The sequence below is a fragment of the Rhamphochromis longiceps genome, linkage group LG19 (genome assembly GCF_057381845.1).
Source record: "Rhamphochromis longiceps isolate RC_006_pf linkage group LG19, R_longiceps_female_GT1.1, whole genome shotgun sequence".
Taxonomy (NCBI): domain Eukaryota; kingdom Metazoa; phylum Chordata; class Actinopteri; order Cichliformes; family Cichlidae; genus Rhamphochromis; species Rhamphochromis longiceps.
This window is the reverse complement of record NC_140575.1, coordinates 17,032,552-17,055,414: the sequence shown is the minus strand read 5'-3', so window position 1 is coordinate 17,055,414 and position 22,863 is coordinate 17,032,552. Positions and strand designations below refer to the sequence as shown.

Sequence of the window (22,863 nt, the reverse complement as noted above, 5' to 3'; positions counted from 1 at the left end):
CTATACATGTGTATACATCACCCAAGACTTTATCTTTGCTCAGTTTTATAGAGATATACGCCATTTATGTGTTTGTTGGGCAGCTGAGGCATCTGCGGAAAAGTCTTTGCTAAAAGGGGGGAAAAAGGTAAATAGAAACACCGTGTACTGCATTAATGACATGTTTTCCTGAAGAGGAACAATACATGATTGCTTTTGCACCACAAAAGATATGCAGTCCAAAGTGCCGGAAACCACCTTAGTGTGAAGTCTGAGTGACAGCATCACTTTGTGTCTCAATGGAGATTCAAGATTCTGGCACATTTTAAAACCAAGTGTTAACAAGGGTGCGTTTCCCATTTAGAAAAAAAAAAAAAAAAGGTTTTGACTCAGATTCATCTATTTCTTTTGCAGAAATGTCACTTGTGACAATGGTGCGTCTCAATTTGTCAAAACCTTTCAAGGAAATCAAGGAAATTAATTTCCTTAATAAAAAAAGCTAAATTTTGTTTCATTAAACTGCACAGAAAACATCAGTTTTAAAACCAAAAATCTGTCGTTTTCAGTCTTCTGTATTTCTAACTCTGGCTTTGTAAGTACAGAAGGAAATTTCAGCAAAATTCCAAATTGTAATGCACCATTAGAGACGTAATCCAGCGCACATCAGCTGCTCTCAGAATCAACCCTTATGGCTCAGCTGATAGGCTTTTATATATCCAGTTTGCACTAGACCAGCGGTCCCCAGCCTTTTTTGCTCCACGGACCGGTTTAATGGCAGACAATATTTTCACAGACCGGCCTTTAAAATGTGGAGGATAAATACAACAAAACAAAATGATACGACCACGACAAAAACTGTGGTATTTTGTAAATATAATAATAAACACAAATTCACTGTGTAACTGTGTAACTTTATTAGCAGCGTCCCCCTGAAATGCGCCTACAACGTTGAGAGTAACATCCTCCTCTCTGCTCCTTAATACTCTCTGGTCGCTATGGTAACGCATAAATATTTCTTTCAAAATAAGACACACAACTACAACACGGGAAAAGACCCAGGGAAACCGAGTTAACGATAAAAACCCTGAAAACCATAAATTTCACACCCGAGCTTCAACTCTCGCGTCCCGGTACCAAACGACTTGTGGCCCTGTACCGCTCCTTGGCCCGGGGGTTGGGGACAGCTGCACTAGACTATTATGCAATTCACCTCTACACATTTATACTTCTTTCATGTTTGTACAGCAAACATTGTGGCTCTAAAAGTCAAATATCAAAATGCTACTTTGGATTTCTTTAAGTTTAGCTAAAGTGTTCTGACACTTTATAGCCATATATATATATATATATATATATATATATATATATATATATATATATATATATATATATATATATATATATATATATATATATATATATATATATACACATATACACACACACACACACACACACACACACCTACCTAAGCTACAACTGAGTGTCCAAGAAAGGTTGCTGGAAGAATCCTCTAATCCTCATCATTTTGTCTGCATCTTCACATTTTGTTTCATATTTTGTCCTTCAGTGTCTACTTGCCACATTTTTCAGGATGTACCAGATAGCTATAGCTGCACTTTGGCAGTATTATAACAAATGAGATGTTACCCTATGTGACAGGTAATGCAATTAAACAGGCATTTATAGCCATCCATATGAGTTTTAAACTGTTCACTTCCTGAAACCACTGCAGCAGAAGTGTTGTATGGATTCACAGAGAGAAAGTGATGTAAATTGCTGTTACACAGTGAGGGGCGGTGAGGGAAACATCAGACTTCACTCTATCTTAATTAAAGTAATTGTTTTATTATCTCTTGCCAACATCATGCACATGCAGACAGCAACTTCTCAAAATGGCTCCCAATCCATTTCCTGCTCCCTTTAAATACTCTAAAGACACACCTTCTTAATACACACTGGCCTATAAAAGAGCTGCAATTGAGGCAGGCTTCCTCTTTACTGGGAAAACAAGATGGCCACCACAAAGGTAACCTGCAACACTTTGTTACTTAAATGCTTTCCAACAATTGCAGCTGGGTAATCCCCCAAAAGGCATGAATTGTTATCAAAATACACAAATGGCTTATTGTAATATCTGTAATGTGATAACTAAAAAGAATATCATCCGAGTAAAGGTCAGGTTTAAGGGCATTGCTGTAAGTCGTAATCACAAATCTCTACGGCATCAATTTCCTTTGAGCTGCACTGGGAGATTCTTGAGCTCAAACAAAAACAGTGGGTAATGCAGGATCGCCCTGCTGTGTGCACTGACAGGCCTAAAAAGGATCAAAAATGATTTTGGTAATATTGACAGAGGCAACAGTTTGCAATACGGATTCCTAATCCACCGAATACGGCATACTGCTTCAAATCCTTTGTAATACAGATAGGGTTGCACAGCTGGCCACTAGATGCAGGGAGGCACCGAGGAGAGCGTGAATGTTATTAGAAGCCAGGAGTATATAAATGAGTCTCTGTCGATGCACCGGTGTGTAAGAGAGTGCCCAGTTTTTCATGAGTATGGTAAGAGACTAAGCAAATCATTATTCAAGAAGCTTTTGAGGAGAAAAATCACTCCTCTTTATCAGGATTCTTGTCTAGCGTTGATAGTGAAACAACTGCAGCACAGCACATAAAGGTATTTTTATTAGAATATTATATTATTAGAATCTAAGTCAGGTGTGCCAACAGGATGTCTTAGAAATGTTTGTAACAATAATCATCACCATCTTCACTTCACGAACATGAAGGAGCACTGAGCACGCCTGTGTCTAAAGAGCCACAACACGCCTTGATATTAGTATGTAGTCAGCAGCTGTTCTCGACACATTTGTATTCCTCCTCAGAGCCGTCTCTGTGTTTTTGGGTTAGATTTATGTATTTGTACGTATAAAGCTGATAACAGAATGATGAGAGAAAATAGATTCTACAGATGAATGCATTTGCTTTGCTTGCTAAACAGTACAGAATTTCACAACCAATAACTAATCTGTGCTGCACCGCCTTGTCCCTGCTTGCTGTAGTTCACAATCAAGAGAACTGGTTTCCCCAAATCTGAAATAAAATAAATAACGTTGTAAAAAATCTCTTTTAAAGGTCTTTGTGGCTATAAGCTTTCGGGCTATGGAGGGCAGAGAGGTTGCGGATTTTTCTTCTAGCCAGAAGATCTTTTTTTCTGATTATTCAAACCTCCATTCACAATCACTGAATTCATCTATTTTAGGCAAGGCTGGGCTGTAATGGAAATCTGCAAGCTCCCAGTTCCCCACGCAACAAAAGCAACCCACCTGCCTCTATAAACTGCTCTACAGCAGTTTGAACTGGCCAGATAGTAAATGCACGTAGATAAGAGTAATATGAATATGATCATTTTTCTGCAGAAAACCTTTTTAAATATATATAAATTTCTGGCTACCAAATTAGAGACAACTCAATCAATCAAACAAATGTATTTCCGTAGCAACAGCCGCCCACCAACGAGCACCAAGTTAACATAATGAGCTCTCGCTGGGTTAGCCTTAACGAAGTAATGTTAGTCTTTGCGGGGGAGTGTGTGTGTGTTTGGAGCATTTCCGCAACAAGCTGTTTCATTGACAGTCAAAGTGGATGGCTGTCTTTGAGCTGCTTAGATAAATTTAAACTTTCATCCTTAAAGCTCTCAAGTTCGACATTGAACTCGGGGTCAAAGTCAGAGGTCAGGTTTTCTGAAAATCTTCTGAAACTCAAGAAGGAAGTCACTGAGGATTTTGAAATTGTATTGATCTACTAAAAATTTAATACAAGTTTGAATCTCAGTGACCTTGACCTCAAGGCTTTGTGAACAGAAGAACTGGAGAAAGATGCAACCGTGTTTCATGTTATAAGATGTAAATACAAACAGAATAGAGCAATTTGGAAACTGTTTAAACTATATGTTTAATTAAAAGAACTAAAAATTGGGAAACTTGAAGGAATCATGAATGAGATATGACGCCTCGGCCAATGTTTTTCAAATTTACACCATGATGTTCCAGACCCAATCAAATTTCTCTTTCAGTATTTGATGTTTACCTTTTAATATAAGCGTTATTTGATTTGCAGGTCACCGTCTTCTGTTTTTATTTACCGCTTACACAGTCTCCTTTCTTTCTGTGAGTGAGGATACCATATGCTGGATCACGATGGCGTGGAGAGTGAAACCTTGGGAAGTTTTTCTTTCTTTTTGTTTTTTTTTTTCATAGATCCTTTAATCAGGACTATTTCCTGTAAATTACATCAGGAGCGTTATTGAACTTTGGCTCATTTAACCAGAGAACATCCTACAGCCATCTAATCAAATCCTGTTCGCTTTAGAAACCTCTGCTCTGCCGTGTTTTTGTGTCTGTGTGTGTGCGTGGATGCCTACAGGTATGGAGGGGGATGGCGAGGTGATCATCAGCCCGGTGCAGAACTGCAGCCACTGTGAGAGCAATGAATGCCACGAGATGGACATAGATTCCACAATCTGCTTTTGTGATGAAGGCCTCACCCTGGCACCGGATGAAGTTTCCTGCATCAACACCACAGGTATGACACAGGAGATAACAGTAGTGGAGCCCAAGTAATGAAGAACCACAGACTAATTCTATCTGTTCCATGCAAACGTATGAAATGATCTGAACACACAAATGAGCTGAATGTAATTGTACCTGTAATAGGCTGCGACTCGGAGAACAGATAATGAATTAATCCACAAAAGTAATTAAGCCTGGAAGGCTCTGTACTTTATTGAATCTTTATCAGGGAAAATGTTTTTTAATAGCGCTTCAATCATTCGTAATAATTATCAATACGTAGGATAAGCTAACCTCTCACTGAAAATGAATGTAACCATAGCAGTAATAGCTGTGTGGATTCCTGTCCTGTCGTTTCACTGTTGGCGCTGCAGTCAGATAAAAGCTCTTTATTTCAGGATGTCAAGGATAAAAGGTTTCACCTTAGTACTGATGTGGTGACATTAGACTGTGGATTGTGAATGTGTTTCATAATGGGCTTAATGAGCCTTCATGGAGCTAGCTTTGCCCATTAGGCCCATCGACTAAAAATCAGCTTTCAGAAATGTCTGAAAACTGCGTTCTTCTTGGGTTAAACTCTAACAAGCCGGTGTAGACAAACCCCTACAGACCCAGAATTGCCTCTTCAATTATGATTTGTAATCTCAGGCAGATAACACGTTTATGAATGTAGATCTGAAATGAATTAATATGGCAGAGTGTCACTTTATAATTTCAAGCAAAATAACAGGGCTTTTACCGTCTCAATAATATCTTAATGACCTAGACTGTCTCCTCAACCGATGATTTGCAAATCTGTTCTTTATAATGACAAGCGGTAGATAATTCTGTGATGCTAGGTCGTAAAAAGGTCACAATCTCAATATGGTGTCTCTCGGTGTTCAGATTTGTTCCTCGGCTTAGACGAGCGAAACGATCTCCCCTCCGCACAGAAAAAAGGAATTGACATGCAGCGTCCGTCGCCGCTCCTAAGCTCTGTTGTGTCATCGCTTTCACATCATTAATTAAGTCTGGGATCAGTGTGGTGAAGTGAATGTTAATACTCCTCTGGGGGAAGATAACAACTGTATGACACCGTTGTTTCCCCTTGTCCTGCAGAAGTGTCCCAGCAGCCTCCGCAGCCATCTCTCTCGCACCTGGCGCTGGGTCTGTCTGTGGGCACCTCGGCGCTCATTGCTGCCCTCCTGCTGGCTGTGTCCGGAGTCATGATAAGTAAGTGTTGACACATCTTTGTCAGCAACTAATATGAATTTGAAAGAATTATTTGGTATCGGCAACGGCCAAAATTATTCTGCTTGATAATTTACAGAATTTTTACAGTGAAAATTGACATGATCTGCAAAAGCCTGGATCAGCAAGTGTCTGCACTCGTTTTATTCTCATTGCACTTTTTCCTCCCTTCCTCAGCTTTGCAGCTGGGGTTTGTAGGTGGAGGAGGACACAACATAATTAATTTGAGACTAATTTAGGAGGTGTATTCCTTTGTTCACTCATTCAGTACTTCCTGCTATACATAAAGTGTTTTGCTCTGTGATTTTTAACACTTTACTTGCCCAATCACTGAACAAGTTATACGCAGTCGTACCACAACGCAACATACTCTATTAAATATTACAGATTTTATTAGGAGATTGTGAGAGAGGGTTGGGGTTCCAGAAAACACTGGGACTCTGTGCAAAATGTGCATAAAAACAAACTGCAAATCTAATAAACCCAAATTTTATTTACAGTAGAACATACAAAGTTAATGGCAGCAACATGTCTTAAAAAGTTGCCACAGGGACATGTTTACCATGGTAACATCCCCTCTTCTTTTAACAACAGGCCATAAACATGTGGGAACTAAGGAGAGCAGCTGTTGGACATTTGGGAGAGAAATGTTCTCCCATTCTTTTGATAGAGAATTCTAGCTGTGCAATAGTCCTGTTCGTCTTTGTTGCATTTTTTTTTATTTCATGATGATCCAAATGTTTTCAGGGGCTGCAGGAAAGCCAGTTCAGCAACTGGGCAATTGTGCTATAAACCCATGCTGTTGGAATAGATGCACTGTGCTGTTTAGCATTGTCTTGCTGAAATATTAAGGTCTTCCCTGATCAAGTCTGGATGGGAGCAGACTTGTTTTCCTCTCATTGATACCTTCAGCATTGGTTGTGCCTTTCCAGATGAGCAAGCTGCCAATTCCATAGGCACTAATGCACCCTAGTACTATTTGAGATGCACGGTTTGGTGAGCACTGATAATAAGCCATATTGTTCCTCCCTCTATAGTGTCTAAGCCTGAGGTTGGCACCTCAAGTCAGCAAGCCACAGGGTTGTACGCCATGAATTTGTTCTCACTACATGGTGGATACGGTTCAGAGGTTCACGGATACAAGCTTAAAGCCAAATGTAAACCCGACATGATTTCTTTTTTCATTTGAGATGTTTTTATGATCACCCTTTTTTCTTGTTTGTTATACATTTTGAAAAAAACACATTTTCACTCTGCATGAAACTTCTCCAGTGGTCCCTGGCCCATCTTAAATGGCCCTTAGCAGGCTGTTTCCAGAATGGGAGGTGAGCCTCGTAGCCATCACAAATATCCCTCTGCACGCCTGCTTTCAGACTATTACCGCCAGACATGCAGTATACGCTCATTGAGCCATCACTTGCAGGCTGACGCATATTTTCAGACTCCCACCTACACTTTTGAACGCACATTAGTGGACGAGGCAGGGGCAGACGAGGTGTGGGACAACCTCTCTGATGAACGAAACACGCTAATGATGGATGGCTGCTTAGCCAGCAGCTGACAGCACTCGTACATTAGACAGCACTTGGTAAATAAATAACTCCCCTACACACACATAAGCACACACACAAATGATTGTCCCTGAAGCTACTATGTTCACAGTCCAGGTTGAGGCTTCTAGCACTAAAAAGTGTGAAGTTTGCTGTGTGTGGGTGTGTGAGAGAGAAACAAAGAGCTGAGTTTTCATACTTCATGCTGTTCTCAATGAGGTGCATGCATTTGCAATATTGAGGGAAAAGATGTGAGCTCTTTGGGTCTTACGCTTTGGGCCCATTGTTGTTTATGCACTTTATATGTGTTCATGTATCTAACAGGTGCACATGTACAGTGGTTGAAAAACTTTAAATCTGAAACATGCTCTTTGTGATATTTTGGACAAATCTCAGATCGGATGGAAAGGAATGGATGCTCAGGGACACAGTGGGCTTTATCTAAGTGACTGGTGCTGTACAGCTTTGTGTTCTTTGGAGACGTAATAACTGGAAAAGCTTTCCGCTTTGTGAGCTTTGGCTGCCAGTAGTAATTTTTTACAAAAAGGACTTATGTTTTGTTATTTATTTATTTTTTATTAATATTATTATTATGTCGATATCTCAGTAGTGGAACAAAACTGCTCTTTTATTTTCATGTCACCAGTGTATCGGCGTAAACACACAGAGCTGCAGTCCATTCAGCTGGAGCTGCAGAGTCCAGACTGCAAGCTCAGTAAGCTGCGGGCCTCCACCATCATGACAGACTACAACCCCAACTACTGCTTCGCTGGCAAAACGGCCTCGGTCAACGACCTGAAGGAAGTGCCAAGGCGAAACATTTCTCTCACCAGGTAAAAGATTCAAGTAATCTCATTACTGTGGGGCAGGGATGGACTGATGTGCAATTACTGAAGATGTCAGTCCTACAAAATAGTTGTGGAAATCCACTTATGTTAGACTCAAAAATGCAGAATGGCGTGAGAGGAAACAACATTAGTAGTGTGACGTCTCACGGTGTTCACCGCTTCTGAAAAATCATTTTTTTCCAGAATGATCTTGTCTCTGTGTTTATAGTTCGCCAGTTCATCATTTGAGGTTTTTAAACATTTGAAATCATTAATAGTTTTCTCTTTTTTTTTACTTTCATGACACATCTATTTCATCTAGTTATGCGAGAGTCATGTCAACTGAAACAACTTTTTAAAAAAAGGGGAAAAAATGGAAACTATAAATATTTTCATTTTAAAATTCACTGCTGCAACAGGTTAAAGAGTTATTTTTCTTTGTGGGCTGAAAAGCTGTCAGACCACTAAATTAGAATACTGACTAGCATCTCAACCACCGTGTTTGAAAGAAGTCACTCTTTTTGATTTACTACATGACTCCCACTCGTTTACCTCGTGCTTAGCTCCTCGGGTAATTGATGTTTGGACAAAAGGTTTATTTAGGATGTCTTTCTGCTGCCTTGTTCAAGCGTCTTTAGTTTAGAGGTGTCAGCACTGTTCTTGTTTAAATCGTTCTCTCTAAAACTAGTTATGTGTTTGTTTGTTTGCAGGGGTCTAGGTCACGGTGCTTTTGGTGAGGTCTATGAAGGTCTTGCAGTGGGGATACCAGGTGAACCAAGTCCACTGCAAGTTGCAGTCAAGGTGAGTCATGACGCAAGAGTAATAGTGGGGTTACATGTGATGGATGTTTGTGCGGCGTTTCTCCGGCAATCACAGAGTTGAAGACTTGTTTTGAAACTCCGTTAAAAGCTTTGTAACAGAACGACTGTAACAGTTATTTTCTCTGCCCCACATTCAGCATCATTCAGCTCAAGATACAAAATATCATAAATACTGTATGCAACACTTATTACCACAGACTTTTTATAAAAGATGGATGTACCCATTGGGACACCACCAGCTGGTTTATAAAGCTCCATTCTAAAGCGACAATTTGTAGCATTATAGTTTGTTTTGGACCAAAACAAAGTATTTTTGGACGAGAGGGTGTTGTGCTAAATTGTCAGCTGACACAGTGAGCCTGGTAAGCAATATGCATTAATAGATGGTTGCATACTCATACACAGATTGCTGCTAATTAGCGCTAACAGACTAATGAAATATTAGAATTTCACTTGCCAAAGCTGGAGCACATTCTTCTTGGATGGTCTCTTAACCGCACAGTGAGCCATATTATTTGTGTGATAATTACATTAAAAATGCTCCATAAGGCACCAACGGCACAAACGCAGTCGAGAGGTCCAGTTCAATGACTCCAATTAGCTGAGGTGAAGCCTAGCAAACTGCTAGTGGCTTAATCAGAACCCGCTTGTCACTCACAATGTCCAGGCCACTAATAATTCCAACCTTTAGCCTTTATACAGATAAAACAGGTTTGTTATTTTAAAAAAGGAGTTCTCCCCAGGCGTCGTGATGGGAGGGAAGTGGCTCTAGAGCCCAAAGCAGTTTTTGTGCCCGTCTGCAAAAAGTTTTTGTTTTTTTTTTTTTTTAGCTGTAAAGCTTGAAGCCTTAAGTGCCACACAAAGAACTGCAATTTCATTTGAAGCCAATTACAGCTTGCTTATTACCATTTGTTGCACTGAGATTTGGTTTCCATTTAAACTAGACTCTTCCGGAAGTTTGTTCTGAGCAGGATGAATTGGACTTCCTCATGGAGGCTCTAATCATCAGGTAGGAGCTATTTAAGCATTAAGAAAATTCAGTCTGTCGTACAGCACCAGCAGAAATCTGACCTGTGTTTCTCTGCTGTGTCGCTGCAGCAAGTTCAACCACCAGAACATTGTGCGCTGTATAGGAGTAAGTCTGCAGGCTATGCCTCGGTTCATCCTGCTCGAGCTGATGGCTGGAGGGGACCTCAAGACGTTCCTGAGGGAGACCAGACCCCGGCTGGTGAGACACACTGCTGCTTGGCACTCAAGTGAACATATCACTTTATTCTCCTGAGACCCAGCCCCCAGTTTGGGATTGATTGGGCCTGATAACAGTAAAAACTAAACATCATCTGTGAACAGACAGTATTTTTTTAATAGTGGATGTGGGTTTATTTTAAAGGATAATACAAAAAGTTCATAATTGTTAACAAAGTCTAAAACATTTTATTGAGCAGAATGAAGCTCCTTTGTGAGGAATTGGGGTCTCAGGAGAGTAAGATGCACAAATGTACTACTGTATGCGTTAAGCGCCTAAATATCACATGACGCAGTGCATTGATTTGGTCTTATATTCATGCTGACCTGATGAAATCCAGCATTTATTCTCTTGTTTTAATCTCCAAACTGGCTCTGCAGCCACTTAACTCTAACATCGTTATCATGTCTCACTTTGGACTCCATATAAACTAAACACTTATGTGTACTGCTTGAAGTTTGACAGGGTAGCTAAGTCGAACACACCTAGCTATACATGATGACTGCAACGTCCAATAGTGAACGCTGCACTTGGTACCGCTCATCTAATACACATTTCTTCTACACTGAGTGAAAACGTAACACCTGTATACAACAAACAATGTCACAACAGCTGTAATTTCAGCGTCTGAAAGAAGAAAATCTTTTGTTGTAAGCTAGCTAGCGTCAGCATTGCCATTAGCTCTGCTGATGTAGCCTCACTTTACACTGTTGGCCAAAATTTCATTGATTTGTGCAAGTATTTTACTGTTTTTGGCAGTTATTAAAGTACAGCAACTGAGTACTTGTCAGTGTGAACACATTTCCAGACTAAAAAAAGCAATGGTAATTAAACTGTAGGCTCAGTTTTCTGTCCTTAGCTGACAGGAGTGGCACACAGCACGGTTTTCTGCTGTGGCCAATCTGCTTCAAGGTTTGACATGTTGTGTTTTCAGAGATTTACTTCTGCATCTTCTTCTACCTTGGTTGTAACAAATAGTTTTTGGAGAAGATTCTTGCTGTCCTATCAGCTCGAAGCAGTGTGCTCATTCTCCTCTGACCTCTGGCATCAACAAGACATTTTCACCTAGAGAATTGCAGCTCACTGGATATTTTCTCTTTTTCGGAGCAGTCTCTATAAACCCCAGAGACGGCTGTGAGGGTTAATCCCAGCAGATCAGCTGTTTCTGAAATACTCAGGCCAGCCCGTCTGCCACAACTAACGAACAAAGTGGCTGATGAGTAATTTATATAATCTCTCATTTTTGACAATCCATATGCCAATACAGATAAATCTGTGATGGGCAGTGTTGGTTAGTCTCTTTTGCTGTGTTATTAGAGGGTTTTTTTTTACTGTGAGGTTGAACCAGAATGGTAAGTTTGTAGCAACGAGCTAAAGGGGGATTGTTATCATAAAATATAGTGCTCATTAACTCTTAAAGATACTATTCCTGATTCAGCCCCAGATTCAGTTTTTTGTTTTTTCTCTGTCTCTTCTCTGTTTAATCAGGATCAACCATCCAGCCTGACCATGGTGGACCTCCTCAACGTGGCCAGAGACATCGCTAAGGGCTGCCAGTATCTTGAGGAGAACCAGTTTATACACAGGTACCTCAGCAGATGGCTGCACATTTTGCATACACTTATGCAAAAACAAATTTGCGTTGGCAAAAATAAATGGAGCATATTATTATGAACGAATACAGTGAACTCAGTGGTTCTCTAGTCTCCCTAGCAAAACCGATCAGACTGACATATTCGGGGAGCTCATTCACTGAGGTCAGTACGGTATTTCACAATTTAAAAGAAAGTGTTTTCAGATCTACATCAAAATTTAATGTATCCCTCTTTTCCCCCGGCCACCAAGTTTCATGAAATTTGTCTTGGTGGGGTTTTTTTGCGTGATCTAGCTGACAGCCAAACAAACAGCACCTATCACAAACCCCCGCCTCGGCTTTTTGCCTTGGCAGATGAACAATATGCAGAACATATGGGTATGCATGCCACTGTATAAATATGGAATGCAAATGTGCATTCAAACAAACAGAGTTCCCTGCCTTCATCTAGCATCTACTCAGAATAATGAACTGACTGCATCTGTCCAAGCAGAACATATGGACTGAGTATGCCTTTTGCCTTCCCTGAGATAGCAGAAAGGACAAGTGATGAGTTTAGTATCGGAGCAGCCAGATGGGCTAGCCGGCTTGCCTTTTTACGCTCTGTATCCGAGGCGCAAGTCAAGAGTATGCCCCTTCTATGCTCATATTCGCAGTGGCTGGTGAACCATATGATGTGGCTAAAGAATTTTTAAAAGCCCTCTCTTGAACCCGACTTACAAAAATCTCCTTCGTGGACGCGCACGAGGAAAGTCAAGTACGTGTTAATACGAGAAAAGGTCAAAATAGATTCTGCAATCAAATCAGGACAATTAAAGCACATCCACCTTCCCAGGGATTGGCCAATGACAGACGAGGTCTATTAAACCTTGTTTGCCCCGCTGCGGTACAGTAAAGCTCCATCAATCCACCTAATGGCCGACTCTTCTCCAGAGCCTCGTGATCTTCTATTCAACCTGATTCTCTGCCTTTAAACCTGTATTAAAAGTCCCCCCAACGCTGTCCTTGAGGCTAATTTCATTTTTATAGAAGCGTGTTTTCTTGGGGGTGAGTAAAGGGCATGTGAGTGAAGTAGGCTGCTACTCCAAAAACAGAAAGCAGCTTTCTCTCGGGGCTTACTGGGTTGGATGAAGAGCTGTTATGTTCACCAAGAGGTTAAATCACAGGGTTGATGTTATCTGAGAATGACTTACTCCAGCTTATGTGTGTTTCTCTGCTTATTTCCATTTTATGGCTAGTGGATGGTGCAGTGTTGCTCTTTGGTTATTTCATTTTACAAGCGGCCTGGCAATTGTAGCCACCTGAAAATTATCACTGTACTGAGGAGTTGGGCAGTTTCGTGCAACTGCAGGTGTTAAAATACGCGTATTGTTCTGTAAGTGCTGCTATGAAATGGGTCTTTAAGCTGCAGTGAAAATTTACTGTAAATAAGGTTCACATTATAAGGCCGGTTAATAATATTTTAACAACAGTCTCCTCTCATATCGCTGTGCTGCACGTACAACACATCTGTGTCTTTCCCTTAAGCTTTTAGACCACAGTCTGTCACAGCAGTATGCTGCAGTTCAAGACTCTTCCTCGCCTACAAGCAAAAGCAAATCATTTCCATGAATTCTTCCAAGCCATTAAACACAGCAAGTTGGATTTAGTAATAGCACCTCACGACTCTGTGTGTGCACGTGTGTGTGCACGTGCACTCTCGCCCGCTGATTAGAGTCGCGCTACGGTAGAAATTATGCAGCTTTCCTGAAGCGGCTTAGATGACCTTAAATGGATTAATTGTTTCACCTCTTGTTCCTGAAAAAGAAAATGGAGGAAGTTTCTCTTCTCTGTTTTTTATAACCGAGTTTATAGACACTGACACTTATTTAACTACTTTAATATAAAGTTTAAAAGAAACTTGGAGAAAGTGGAACTGATGTCCTATAGAGGATTTTATTGTTTCTCATACTAACGCGATGAAATACTTTTATAATGTTAGCTTACATCTCTTGCGGTGGACTAAAGTGGGGCAGCTGTGTACAGTGGTTAAAAAGCCCTCCGTTTAAATCAGTCTGAACCATTACTTCATCCTCATTGTGTCATTTCTCATCTGAGCTTGGAGGCCAAACATCAAAACATGTGTGTGCGTTTGTGTCTACACACAGAGCTCGGTGCTGTGTGTTTCTATCGCTGGTGGTTTCCAGCCGTATCCTGTCTCGTGATCTAGTCTGAGATCAGCGCCGCCACATGATGTTATTCTGATGCTAAAGTCTGGCTGTTTATTGGCCTTTGGTGCTCGCTTGTCTGCAGTGTGCAGACGAGCAGTGAGCTACGTCACTTCTTAAGATGTTGAGAAAGTTAGATGCCTGGGGAGCAGAGAAAAGTGTGTGAGCTCGGCTCCTTTTTCCCCAGACAGCAGTACAGCACGCCGTGAGAACTACTGTATTTTTGCTCAAAGAATAACCGGCCCAGAACAGTGCAAATATGAATTTTCTCCTCTAACCCACTCAGCCTGCACATACATTTCAATCTTTTCTTTGGATCCACCATGTGGGCAGAGTCATAGGAAACTATACACTTTGCCAGCTTGCCCGGAGCAGCTTGGTAGTTACAGTGAACTTCAGATCCAACAGGGAGCATCTGTAGGTGTTTCATACATGGAGATGTTATAGATGCAAATGTATGAAAACCTCTGAGCAGAGCTTTGCGAGCATCAGTATTCACCTTGTCGTGCTGTATAATTCAGGCTTAAGCTATTTTCACAAATGTACAATACAGTGGGACTGGATATGAAACAGTCTATAACCTGCCAGTACCCCAAGCACAAAGTCTGTATATTGAGTGATGAATTCACAATGGGTCAGGCAGCACCTGCGTTGAAACCACAGAGAATTTCAGCAGTGAGAACTGTGTAAAGCGTCCTGCTGTGTGTTAGATGTGAGAAAGCTATCCTCACCTGATCCTCCTGAAGTTCGTGGGTAAAGATTTCTAATAGCATGAGTCCATGCATGTGTGCAACATAACCTGAAAGTGTTTTTTTTCTGTTCTTCCAGGGACATTGCAGCACGGAATTGCCTTCTGACCTGCAAAGGACCGGGACGAGTGGCTAAGATCGGAGATTTTGGGATGGCTCGAGACATTTACAGGTACAATACTAACGCAGCTCAGTGGCAGCGGGCAAGAACACTCTGGTCCAGTTGGCTAGCTATAGCTGAACTGGAATCCAGATAAAGTCCAAAGGGATGCAGCTCACACCAAACAGAGAGAAACAAACATGTGGCAGAATACTTTTCTTTTACACAGTCCACGACTCTGACCTAATGGCAAGTAAAATCAGAGAGTAGGATGACCGGAAGGCCTAAGCAGCAATCATTGGATTTTAACCTAGTACCACTTGTCACAGCTTTGCTTCCATCAGGTGACAGGACTGGAAGGAAGTCGTGTAGCTTTTTTCAGAAAATCATTGGGGTGGCTGTAGCTCAGGTGGCAGAGCAGGTCAGCCACTAATCAGAAGGTCGGTGGTTCGATCCCAGGCTGCATCCTCGCTGCATGCCAAATATCCTTGGGCAAGATACTAACCCCATGTTTGCCTACTGGTGGTGGTCAGAGGGCCCGGTGGCGCCTGTGTCCGGCAGCCTCGCCTCTGTCAGTGCGCCCCAGGGCAGCTGTGGCTACAATGTAGCTTGCTATCGCCAGTGTGTGAATGTCTGTGTGAATGGGTGGATGACTGAATGTAGTGTAAAGCGCTTTGGGGTCCTATGGACTAGAAAAGCGCTATACAAATGCAGGCCATTTACCATTTACCATTGAGCAGACTGGCCGCTGACTTCTCAGATGCCCGTTGCTCTTAGAAATAGGGATACGTTTGCTTGGAAAAGCAGTTGCTGCATGCCATTGGCAAATAGCAAGACTGTATGCACTGGTGGAGAAACCTCTTCTCGCTTACTGATATGTGCAATGCAGGTCATAGATGCATGAAAGTTTTTTCTTTCTTGTGTGACTATAACAAAAAAAGAGTTGAAACTGTTTTTGTCCTGGGCTTTTTACCCAGTAAATACTGCAGCTCAGCTGTTTTATCCTCTGTTATACTGTTGGACTGAAGCTTTCTTTTAATCTAGACCAGCTCCCCTTTAGTCATTGTTCTCATCCCCTTTTTTTTTAATATAGCTACCATTATTTCACGTGGCATCATTTAAATGAACGCACAATCCAGCAGGGAAATCTCCCAAGCCTTTCATCTGGTAAGAAATTAGAGCAAGGAAAATATGTCACAACATTCAGTTAGATCAGCGCAGCGCTTTTGAATCATGCGATGAAAAGTCACACGAGAGCAAAGTCACTCACAGAGCATCTGGAAAAAGCTGTTGCACAATATCCCCGGGGAGCCACTTTAGGAACACTTGATTTAATTGCTGATGTCAGTTTTTCAGGTGCCTCACTGCGATTTTGTTGTTATCTCTCAGCCTGAAGCTCTGGTGCAGGGGCTTTTTATTATTATTGTTATTGTGTTCGGAGAGAGGCGGGTTGTTTTGTACACATGGCTACCAGGCTGCTGGTGCGTTATTTTTGCCATTTCACGATGTGGCCATACTGCTATGTGACAAGCGACGTGGGGTTCTTTTGAGGCGATCACAGGGGGACAAGTGCCCCCAGTGAGGCACCAGGACATGGCTTAATGTCAGCTTTTTATATTCCGCTACTTGCACTTGCAGAATTTCACTCACACAGTCTTTCACGCATGCCTGCGCACCAGTGATGTGGTGGTAAATAAAAAGCTGGGTAGACAATAGCTGGCAGACAGCCGTCATCCTAAGGTGAACAGCTGCCAGTATGAAGAGAAATCTGTTTCGCCTTAAATGACCATATTTTCATAGGGTCTAATAACAGTAGCTGTATAGCACGACTCTAGGCTGTATTTATTAAAGTCAGCCTGGTGTGCACACATGCAGGCGCACAATAAAAGCAGAACAAAGACATCCAGCTCCGCAGACACAAACATTAGCCTCCACCATTGTGTCCTTAGGTGCATGCAACTATCTTACTTTCCATTCAGCACAGCCCGCTCCGTGCCTTTGTCTCTTACTGTTAGAGCAGTATTAGAGGGAAAAACTATCTTGCACACAGAGTCACACATAAACATAAAACACCTCCATTTGAGCTATAGATTTCCTGAGACTGTATTTAAGCCTCCCTAATCTGCAGCTCAGCTTTCAGTCAGTGTTGGAGGTGTTGGCAGGAGTAACAAATATGTCCATACACCCTGTGCTGAAAAGGAGGTTGATCTAGCGATAGCGGGATTATCAGTCTCGTGTTCTACATGTCCCTCAATCTTTCTCAGAATGATTCACCGTTCTCTAACAGCCTGACAACCGACAGGGCGGAAGAAAATTAGAGTTCGGTTCATCTGCATTTATTTGTTTCGGTTGCAGAGGTCATCAAGGGTGGACGCAGTATACGTTAAAAAAAAAAGAGGACATTTTAGGAGAATAAAAGGAGCTCCTGCAGCAGTTTGGTCTTACTGCATCTATTTACAGGGGCCACTCCACTTCGCTCACCGTTTTCTTTATTAGGATGGACAAGAAAATTAGAGGGGTACCGAGGACGGAGAGGGGAATGAGATGGTAGCACGATTCAATCCTGTAATTGCGGGACTAAAAATGGGGCTGGTAACTGATTCCCATCACTGACTGGGGCATGTTATTTTAAGTGATGGATTAAGTCGCTGGGTGCATATCTGAGTGTCTGCCCTGCAGTGTAGCTCTCAGCTAATCTGTCAAGCAAACAGACTTCACTAGTGATTGTTTTCTCTGCTTCATTGATTATGTGTAATTTCCCTCAAGGGTAACTTCTTATGCCAATAGTTTATATTTCCCTTTTAACCATATTATCTGTCTGCATATCATTTATATTCATCTCTGCTCATGGATCCCCTGAAGAGTCGCAGCTGCAGCTAAGTTAAAGTAAATGATGAGTGCTGGCTCTTGCTGTTTGCCCTGGGTTCATACTGTAGGAAATGCAGCAGTCTATTAACGCTCTCACCTGAATTTATAATTAAAGGAAACTCCATCTTTATGACCAAAATTTAATAACTGAGGCCGGGCCTTGGCTGCAGATGGTTAATACTGCATAAATATTGCACGTTTTACTTCTGTTTTAGCCTCTTGGCACTCATCTCATATTATTTTTGGATTTAATTTAAATGTCAGTTCCAGGTTATACAGTAGGTACAGAGCAGTGGCTTTTAACTGAAGTTTGGACATTTTTGCCCCAGGAGAGCATGAAATGAAAGCGGGACTATTATGCCTTTTCTTATTTTCCATCACATATTTATATGCCGTTCCAATGTTGGGTGTTAATTATGGCCCAGTGTTCAAAATGATGAAGCTGGTGGATGTAAAAGTATTTCCCGTGAGCCAAAAGGCGTCAAGCTGCTGTAAATGCTCAGGTTCAAAAAATTTTTCTTCTCTCAGTTCTTGAGGATAGCTTTAATATAGTCGAGCGGCACACAAAAAGCACACACACACTGTTTAAATCGTCTGCTTTCAAGCAGAAGCCAATCAGAAAAAAGTTGGCTTAAAGGCAGAGCAGTGAAGCTAGCTTATTTCAGAAGCCCAGGATAAGATACAGTATCTCTATTTGGAACTGTCAGTGCTTTGAAGTAAATCATGCAAAGCTGCTGTTGTTGACTTCAAAAATGAAGATATGGAGCTGGATATGAGCACTTGTCCAGACAAATATAGGACATAGAGCCAAGTGCACAGGTATCAGATGGTGCATTGAAAAAGCTCAGGCTCCTGAGACGGTCCCATAATTTATCCAAACTACAACTGTCTATTTATTCTTTATCACCTTGTTTTTGATGCGTTTGTTTTCTCTATATGTTTATGTGTTCGACCAGGGAACACTAGTTACACCTGGGAGCTGCCCACTGTAATTACAATTCATTCCTGTGCAGCCATGTGCAGCTTCAGCGGAGCAGCTGCTGTTTTCAGCAGAGGAAGAGCGTTATTCCTTAGGCCCCAGGGATTTGAACTGGCAACCACCCAGCCAGTCACACAGTCTCATTTATTATCAAGAATTGCCATGTTTATGAACAAGTGCTTAGGGAATATGCTGATATTTTTATGACAGTATTACTGGGGGCAAACAGATTTACTCCTCCGCAACAGAAAACGGTGCCAAAAATAAAGTTTTCCCGTCTGACAGCAGCTGACACCACTTAACTGTGATCCTGACACATGTCCGTTTTTCTTTGTGGACACCGTGGCGGACGTGGAGCCGAATGGGAGCCACTTCACGTCTGTCCTTGTTGTGCATCTCGGGGAGGGCGAGATAAACCAGGCGGCGACCTCTATCAGCACCAAAGATCAGATACAGCACGCATCTGATTATTTTTCTAGCAATGCAAAGGGCAAGGCAGCATTAAAAATGGCTCAGACGGGGCTCGGCTCAGACGGGGCTCGGCTCAGCCCGGCGAGAAATCTGCGTCGTTCCTTTCTGCGAGATAAGGAGTTCTTAGAAGGTCTCACACAGCAACATGTAAGAAGGCTGAAAAAGCGACCAGATCAGAGCGCCAATAAAGCTGCCGAAAAACACTGAATTAATTGCTGGATTTGAGAAGTTTTCACCTTTTTTTTTTTAATACTGTGTCTGATCTGTTATTAACCACACGGTTATGCAAGCACGTCCCTCACAAATGTGTTTGTGTGTTCAGGGCGAGCTATTACAGGAAGGGTGGGCGTGCCATGTTGCCGGTGAAATGGATGCCACCTGAAGCTTTCATGGAGGGCATCTTCACATCTAAAACAGACACATGGTGAGAACCCTGCACACATCTCTCAGACTGACACTGGTTTCACCTCCAGAGTTTCACACCTGTCTGTTTTTTTTCACCTCCTGCTGAACCCTCGCTGCATTTCTCTCCGTCTCATACTTGTCCTCTGCTCTCATCCTTCACCACTTCAGCGGTGATGATGCCTGTAATTTAAGACTTGATTGTCCTTAGCTTTCTTTCTCTCCCTCCAACTAATCTTTTTTTTTTTCTCATCAATCGCCTCTCGAAGGTCATTTGGGGTCCTGCTGTGGGAGATCTTCTCGTTGGGCTACATGCCATATCCGAGCCGCAGTAACCAAGAAGTGCTGGAGTTTGTAACAAATGGGGGAAGAATGGACCCGCCTAAAAACTGTCCTGGACCTGTGTAAGTGCAGATCACACAGACAAGAAAGATCACAGTTGTAAGAAAGAGCTTAAATTTATCAACTTTTTTGTACTTATTGCTCATGGCATCTAATCCAAGTCACAACTGTAGACTAAGCTAATGCTGCACAGGCCAGTTTCACACATGCACTGAACTGCTAAACCCAACATAGGCATATATGAAAACAAATGCAGATTATCCAGCTAGCCCAGTAAATTCACTGTCACTGTAAGAAAGCAGCACTATAGATTTAGTTTAGAAGCTTCTGCTTCTTTCACAGTTTGGCTAATCTGACTGTTTTAAGAATTTCGGTGTTTTATACAAAATTAGACAAAGTTTTGTCGGGTTTTCCTCCCATCAACCCCGATTGGTTGAGGCAGATGGCTGCTCCTCCCTGAGCCCGATTATTCTTCCTGTTAAAAGGGAGTTTTTCCTTCCTGCTGTCACTAACTGCGTGCTCAAAATGGGTTGTTTTCATTGCTCTGTATTATTTCAGGGTCTCTACCTTAGGATGTAGCAGTCGCCTTGAGGCAACTGCTCTTATGATTTGGTGCTTTAAAAAGACAATTTAATTTAATTGAACCTTCCACTTTAATAATAATACGAGTCAGACTGCAGTGATATGGGAATATCACAGCTGATAATCCAGTGCATTTACCACTCGAGAGAAGGTGTCATGCACACACTATCCATGCAGCGCACTCACCTTAGCCACGTAAAGTATTTCCAGTGTGAATGTGTCTGAAGTAGAGATGGACCGATCCGATATTACGTATCGGTATCGGTCCGATACTGACCTAAATTACTGGATCGGATATCGGAGAAAAATAAAAAATGTAATCCGATCCATTAAATATCACGAAAGCACCTCACAAAACTTGCAACACGCCGTAACTCACCTCAGAACGTTAGCATGTCGGAGCAGTATGCATCACGTGATAGAGCAGCTGTGGCATGCAGGACCTGTGGTCTGGATAGCATTTGGAGCTTCGCTAGCAACCCGGCATTTCATCTCCGACAAAGTTATCCCCGAGAGAAGTAAAGCAAGTGTGTAAGTCCATCTCTGAATGTTTGTAAAGCATTCCTGCGTTAAGCTTAACGAGCGACTGCCTCTCGCTCTCCGGCTGCTACTTCAATCATGAAACTGCTTTTCTGTAGCCAGTCCGTCTCTCTGGTTTGTTTTTGGCCCACTTTGCACCAGAAAGAGGAAACCAGCGGCTGAACAACAGCAGCACGTTTAAGCTTGATCAGCTGTTGTTAGAATGTATTTAATATTACTTTCTACTCGAGGATCTTTTTCTACGTAGCTGACGGCTGGTAACTGTGCAGGGGCGGATCTAGCAAAGTTTAGCCAGGGGGGCCGATAGGGCATTAACAGGGAAAAGGGGGCACAAAGACATACTTTTCTTTCTTATTCTCATTTAAAATGTCAAGCTTTTAATAAATAATTATCTGACACCCAAAGTTTTAATTTGATGTAAAATGAATAGAAGTCAATTACTGTATATAGTGACTATTAGTTAGGTTGCTTAATATTTACGCTAAGTACTCTTTAAAATACCAGAATAGGGAGGATGGTGCAGGTTTAAGTTTATTAGATTGATCAGTATTGCTGAACTATGAAATATTTTTTTTTTTGCATATAGGTATAACAGAATAGCTTTAGTGTAGTTGTTGTTTTAAACTTGAGTATGAACTTATACAAAATGCAGCAAGATATTTTTAAAAAAACAGTTTTGTTGATTAAAAAACACTATATCGGATTCATATCGGTATCGGCAGATATCCAAATTTATGATATCGGTATCGGTATCGGACATAAAAAAGTGGTATCGTGCCATCTCTAGTCTGAAGCAGACTATCTTGCTTTGCACTGCCTGTGAGAAAGAACAACTGATCTAGTTGTCTTCAAACTATCCATAGTTCATATCAAACAGCAACCAGCAGATTGTACTTTTCCTGTTTTTATAGCCATTCAGGATCAAGGCTGCAAAAGATAAATGACCTTCTGTGCTAACGACTTCTCTAAAAGCTACTCTAAGTCAGGTGTTCCAGTTAAAGACGTGAGAGATGAATTGGAGGTTGAAAGGTGCCACACATGATAAATAAAGACATATAGAGTCTCTATTGACAGAGTCTGATCCTCTAAAGTAAGACTGGTGGGTGTGAATCATGTCTCGATCACAGCAACTTTCAAAGGACTTTCGAAAAAACAATTCTAAATGTGCACAAAGCTGAAAAGAGCTTTTGAAGACCTGGGTCCCCTGAGTTCTACAATAATAAGACAAACTATCCATTAAATGGGGAGTTTGTTTCTGCTGGGAGTGAGCATCATGCAAACAACACAGTAAGATGGCATTGTTCAGTCCTGAAAATGGGTAAAAACAACCCAAAAGTAACATGAAATTGTCAGCAAAATCTCTACAACAATCTGTGTTCACTGTGAGAAAAACACAAAGTAAGAATTGTGTTAATGCAACAAAACCACAAAGGAGGCCACTGTTTTCAAAAATGAAAAGAGATGAGGTAACATTTACATTTTCTGGCTCAATGATGTTGTTTTGTTTGTTTGTTTTGAAGAAAAACAGGAACTGCACAACAAAAACAAGCCTTGTGTATGCTGTGAAGCAAGTTGAGAGGAAACGTCATGGTTCAAGGCTGCTTGGTCGCTCAGGACCTTGCTGAAGCTACTAATCAAAGATGGAACACGAAATTTAACAGGAGGGAGCAGCCGGTGACCTGAAGCTTCACAAGGCTGAAAGCACAGTTGGAGGAATAGTTCAGAGTTCTATCATCGATCAAGTCTGATAAAGGATTGTACTACATGTCTATACTATAGACTGTATTTCTCAGCCACTTTAT

At 41.6% G+C, this 22,863-nt stretch overlaps 1 protein-coding gene across 1 annotated transcript in view; it reads left to right on the top strand.

Moving 5' to 3' along the window:
• The window catches only part of alk (ALK receptor tyrosine kinase), a 120,640-nt gene that overhangs the window by 95,080 nt on the left and 2,697 nt on the right, over positions 1-22,863 (top strand). The window contains exons 15-24 of the mRNA XM_085392233.1: positions 4,408-4,566; positions 5,652-5,765; positions 7,980-8,166; positions 8,871-8,961; positions 9,926-9,990; positions 10,080-10,209; positions 11,716-11,813; positions 14,857-14,949; positions 19,518-19,619; positions 19,867-20,001. Of these exons, the coding sequence (XP_085248359.1) occupies positions 4,408-4,566; positions 5,652-5,765; positions 7,980-8,166; positions 8,871-8,961; positions 9,926-9,990; positions 10,080-10,209; positions 11,716-11,813; positions 14,857-14,949; positions 19,518-19,619; positions 19,867-20,001 (1,174 nt within the window). The remainder of the gene's footprint in view (positions 1-4,407; positions 4,567-5,651; positions 5,766-7,979; positions 8,167-8,870; positions 8,962-9,925; positions 9,991-10,079; positions 10,210-11,715; positions 11,814-14,856; positions 14,950-19,517; positions 19,620-19,866; positions 20,002-22,863) is intronic.